Below are 5,000 nucleotides of genomic sequence, written 5' to 3' on the forward strand. Positions count from 1 at the left end.
GAAAAACAAACTAATGCCATTTGCATAATAAAACCAACACAAATAAGTATCAAATGACAACAGAAATTAAAACTTCCATCAAAGACATTTTAATTAATTTCTTCCATGAATATTAACCCTTACACTCAATTTTTTCAGTCTGTCTTCACAAGCCTAGAGATCCTGGCTGCTATCTTCGCAGCCGCCATCCACGACGTGGACCACCCAGGCCTCACAAACCAGTACCTGATCAACTCCTCCTCGGAGCTCGCCCTCATGTATAACGATGAATCTGTGCTCGAGAACCATCACTTGGCTGTGGCCTTCAAGTTGCTGCAGAATGAGGATTGTGATATCTTTGCCAACCTGGGCAAGAAGCAGAGACAGACCCTCCGCAAGATGGTGATAGACATGGTTCTTGCCACAGACATGAGCAAGCACATGAGCCTCCTGGCTGATCTCAAGACAATGGTTGAAACCAAGAAGGTTGCAGGTTCAGGTGTTCTCCTGTTGGATAATTATACTGATAGGATACAGGTAAATACTGTTCACTTTCTTTAAAGGAAACAGAGAGGAAAATTATGGTAAAAATATGCATTCATCCATTAAGTGACTTACATAATGGACTGTCATGATAACTAGTTTGATTTTCATTTAGTTTTTGTCACATATATGATAAAAGTTAAATACCATAGCAAGACACTTATACTTTGATGTCAAAACTATATGAATTGAAATATTAAGAACTGAAATTCACCAAGGAAAAAGAAGCATTGTTCAACCCTAAAAAAAAAAAAAAAAAAAAAAAACAACTCTAATAAGACCCAGAAATTCTCATTCACTGAGTCATTCAAGAGCATTTTCGACTCCTTACCTATCCAAAATTCTTGAACCCAAATAGCCATTCCTAACTGCTTTCTCGTTTCTTCAGGTGCTTCAAAATATGGTGCACTGTGCAGACCTCAGTAACCCCACAAAGCCCTTGGAACTCTACCGACATTGGGTCTCCTCTATCATGGAGGAGTTCTTCCAACAAGGTGATCGCGAAAGGGAACAGGGTATGGATATTTCTCCTATGTGTGATAGACATTCTGCCACCATTGAGAAGTCTCAGGTAAGAGGAAGAACTTTTTATGATTCTCAAATTTTTTTTTGGCTGTTTGAATAAGCTATTGCTATATCTTGGTACTAAGAAACTGTTGTTTATCAGACATTTGTTTGCAATATTGAAATTGGTATTCTTAGGAAGAAAATAAGTTGCTGGTATTGAAGAAAATGTTAATGCCCTTCCTTGTATTTCACTTCATTTCTCTTAGAGTTCCCTTGATTCTCCAGTAAAAAAATGCATCTTATCTTTTCAGTTATAATTAATCCTACTTGTAATGTTACAGGTTGGCTTCATTGACTACATTGTGCACCCACTTTGGGAGACTTGGGCTGACTTGGTCCACCCAGATGCACAGGACATCCTAGACACATTGGAGGAGAATCGTGACTGGTACCAGCGCATGATCCCCATCTCTCCCTCCTCTTCATCAAACGACCTCAAGGAGGAGGAGTGCCAAGGGGATGACTCGGAGGATGGCCAAGAGGAGGAACTGTGTGCCGCAGCCGAGAGAATCCAGATTCAGTTTACGCTTGATGATGAAGGCAGTGGAAAAAGAGCGCCGCCGGAAGACGCTCAGGGGGAGGACCCCACAATGTGACCACTGGTAGCCTCTTACTGTACCAAACTTAAGCGCAAAGTGATGAGGTGGCTGCACCTCAAGTGACCAACCCCATGGGAGGTGGGAACCGTGTTAAGTATCGTCCCCCTCCATGTTAGTGGCCTCATCTTCAACTTTTACCTTTGTACCTCATCTTTTGAGATTTCTTTCACCGCCAGTTGGACACTCTGACTATCTGGCATACTCCCAGAGCCAGAGCCCCAATCTTGTGAAGAGTATGTTGTGCAAACACTTGGGCGTTTTTTGTGGATAACGCCCAGTGAGCCGAATGTACGTTTTGCCATGTGTCTATAGCGTGCCCTGCAGGTTCAGGGTAGATCGCATGGGTTTGTCTGAGCTCCTCAAGACTGTGCCGTTCGCCCAGCCTCCTCAGCTGACCCATCCTTGCCTAGTGAGATCATTATTTTCTTGTAGCAGTTGTAGAGTTGTAGGTGGTCACAACAGTGAACAGTGCCAAATTGTTCCTTTGAATATGGACCCTAAGGAAGTGACATGTTTATCACAAATTAGTGAGCACAAGTTTGGGACGTTTATGTTAAGTGAGGACTGTGGCTTGTGTGTGGTACATATCAGATAGAGGGATGGAGAATGGGCACATAATGTCTCCATGGTGCTTATGTCATGATTTTGAGAGTGTAAGGCATTACTAGCTCTTTCATTATAACAGATGCCTGATAGGGTTCCTTGCTCTTTTTATCTTTCACAGCAGATCAGCTATCAAAGAAGCCAAAGATAATTTATTGCTTCAGGTTTGTGGTGGTGCTCTGTGTGGCCACCAAGGAAGGCATTGTCGCTGCCGTGTGGTACAAAGCCCGAGTGTTGACATGGTGGCAAGGGCAGCGGATCCTTTCAGGCAATGAGAGTTTCATGTGACAAAGTCAGCTATTACAGACAGTGAGGGAGGCTCGGAAGAAGCGCCGACGTGATCACTTCGCTTCTTCTTCCTCATCCGTTACAGGATCACTTTGTAGTCACTGACTGTGCCAATTTTCATGCAGGGCTCATGACTAGTGTTTATTTTGCAGTGTTTACATTTCAGGTTTTACTCTTTTTAGATGGCTTATTTTGACACTGTCATAGATGTTGGGCAAACTTGAAAAAATAAAAAAATATGGGTTTAAACAAAAAACAAAAAAAACATTTTGAAATAGGTAGAAATGTAGAATTTTCTCATGTGATAACAGCAGAGTATTGAGAGCATAGTATGCATCATGTTGTACTCCATCAGCTGCTTAATGTCAGGTTTAAGGCTAACGTCATTACCCATGGTTTGAGATGACCCCCCCTGCCCCCAACACCACAAGCATTTTTTCCCCAATTAACCAGGCTGCCAGCGGAAAATTAATTCACAAAAATGAGGATAGATGAGGGGAGAAAGGACTTAATTTTAGAGTAGTCCATCTCAAGCTCAAACCATGGCTTTTGATTATGCCTCTAGCATATGTGTTGCCTAGTCCTGGCTTAATCAAGTGGTATATTGAGCCTCTGTCCTCCATAGAGAACAGTGTGGAGGAAAAAAAAAGAAATGCGAGAGTAGAAAGAGGAGGAGAAGGAGAAAGAGGAAATGGAGGAACATTTAGTTTTGCAGATGTTCCTCTTGCCAGACCTGAGGATAAGACTCTAGGTTTAAAGAATGCACAGGAATGTGAAAATTTTAGGTTAAGAATAATTTTGGATTTTCAGAGTAGAAAGGATTCTTTGTTAACTTTACCTGTAGTTAAATTTACTGTCTCTATACAGAATATTCCTTTTCTTCTTGAGAATATTTATTGTTGTAATATATATTATGTGTGCATTATTTAATTAAAAGTATTTATATCAAATGAACAGATACATATATGTAAACATTACCCTGTGTATAAGATAGATGGGTATATACTATCATCATTATTTTCCATATATATATGTATGTATACAGTATATACTGTTCTACTAACATTTGTTTATGCCTCAGGTCTAGGAGAAAATCATTTGTAATTGCGGAACATCTGTCTGGACTATGTTGATACTCTTTGTATTGTACTTCCTTGTATGTGAATAATCCTCAGAAATCCTGTATGAATATATCTTATTTTTATTATGAAAGAAAAAAAAAAATCATGAATCTATGTTTCTATTTCTTCATCTTGTCTTTCGCTCAAGCTATGTTACTCAGTCCTTTGCGACACACACACACACACACACACACACACACACACACACACACACACACACACACACACACACACACACACACACACACACACACACACACACACACACACACACACACACACACACACACACACACACACACACAAAACATATAGATATGCACAGTCCTATTAAATGGATAAGTTACTAGCTAGTATGAATGCAAGTCTTTTGCCAAATGCACAATGAGACAAAATTTCCTTTATAAAACCCCTTATTATTTTTGATACTTAAAGTCTTTTTAGTTTGTTTTTTGTTTTTTTTAGGGGAAAACTTCCTCTCTATCAGGTAATGCGAGTAAAATGTGATTTTCTTTAAGACTTTTTTTATTACTTTATTACTTTTTTTCCATTGCAATTGCATCTCTTGCTGGCTAGGGCTCTACCCAACACACTACAAGACTCTTTTACGCATACTCAAGTGAAAAAAGTGATATAGACATCATTATGTATTGACACAGATGGTAGTAATTTCTTCATTTCTGCATTCAATATTTTTCTATATAAAACAAAAAATATATATATAAATAAAAGGATATAATATTTCTTCATCCCGATGTTTGATGTTGAGAGAAAAAAAGATTATTTGACAGTGCCATAATTACGTACTCTTATTAATGGTTTTATCTTTTTATCATAATGATAAAAGCCTTCTCTATTGAAAGTTGGAAAAGCTTTTTGTAATGAAGGCTGTGCAGTCATAGCACAAAATAATTCATTGTTGCAGAGAAACCTTTGATAATGAGAACAATATGATTATTGATGTGTATTCAGGTATCTGAGTTAAGTAAAATTTCATTTGTTAGATTAATAGGTTCCATTGCACCAGGCTGGGAAAATTTATTAAAAAAAGATATATATATATATAAAGTGAATTGCAAAAATATCATAGTTTCTTTTATCTGTATTCTACAAAATATTCATGTCATTTATGTTAATGTTAATATAACCAATGGAATCTTTCAATTGTTTACTTATCTATATACATTTTGCATGTAACTTCAATAACACTTTTTGGCTTGCACAAAATTAATACTGCAATTTATATTGATTAAAATTATATTTGAATAATTTGCTTGCCTAAAATGAAAAGAAAAATTTA

At 37.9% G+C, this 5,000-nt stretch overlaps 1 protein-coding gene across 11 annotated transcripts in view; it reads left to right on the forward strand.

The window, feature by feature from the left end:
- dnc (phosphodiesterase dunce) overlaps positions 1-4,860 on the forward strand; it is a 633,444-nt gene extending 628,584 nt beyond the window's left edge. For all 11 annotated transcript variants that reach the window (XM_086554763.1, XM_086554777.1, XM_086554770.1 and 8 more), the window contains 3 exons: positions 139-516; positions 911-1,093; positions 1,371-4,860. In XM_086554763.1, the coding sequence (XP_086410889.1) occupies positions 139-516; positions 911-1,093; positions 1,371-1,685 (876 nt within the window). In that variant the 3' untranslated portion in view covers positions 1,686-4,860. The remainder of the gene's footprint in view (positions 1-138; positions 517-910; positions 1,094-1,370) is intronic.
- Positions 4,861-5,000: the final 140 nt, after the last annotated feature.

The sequence above is a fragment of the Penaeus japonicus genome, unplaced genomic scaffold (genome assembly GCF_977035675.1).
Source record: "Penaeus japonicus unplaced genomic scaffold, GWHDUDI00000001_assembly GWHDUDI00000003, whole genome shotgun sequence".
Taxonomy (NCBI): domain Eukaryota; kingdom Metazoa; phylum Arthropoda; class Malacostraca; order Decapoda; family Penaeidae; genus Penaeus; species Penaeus japonicus.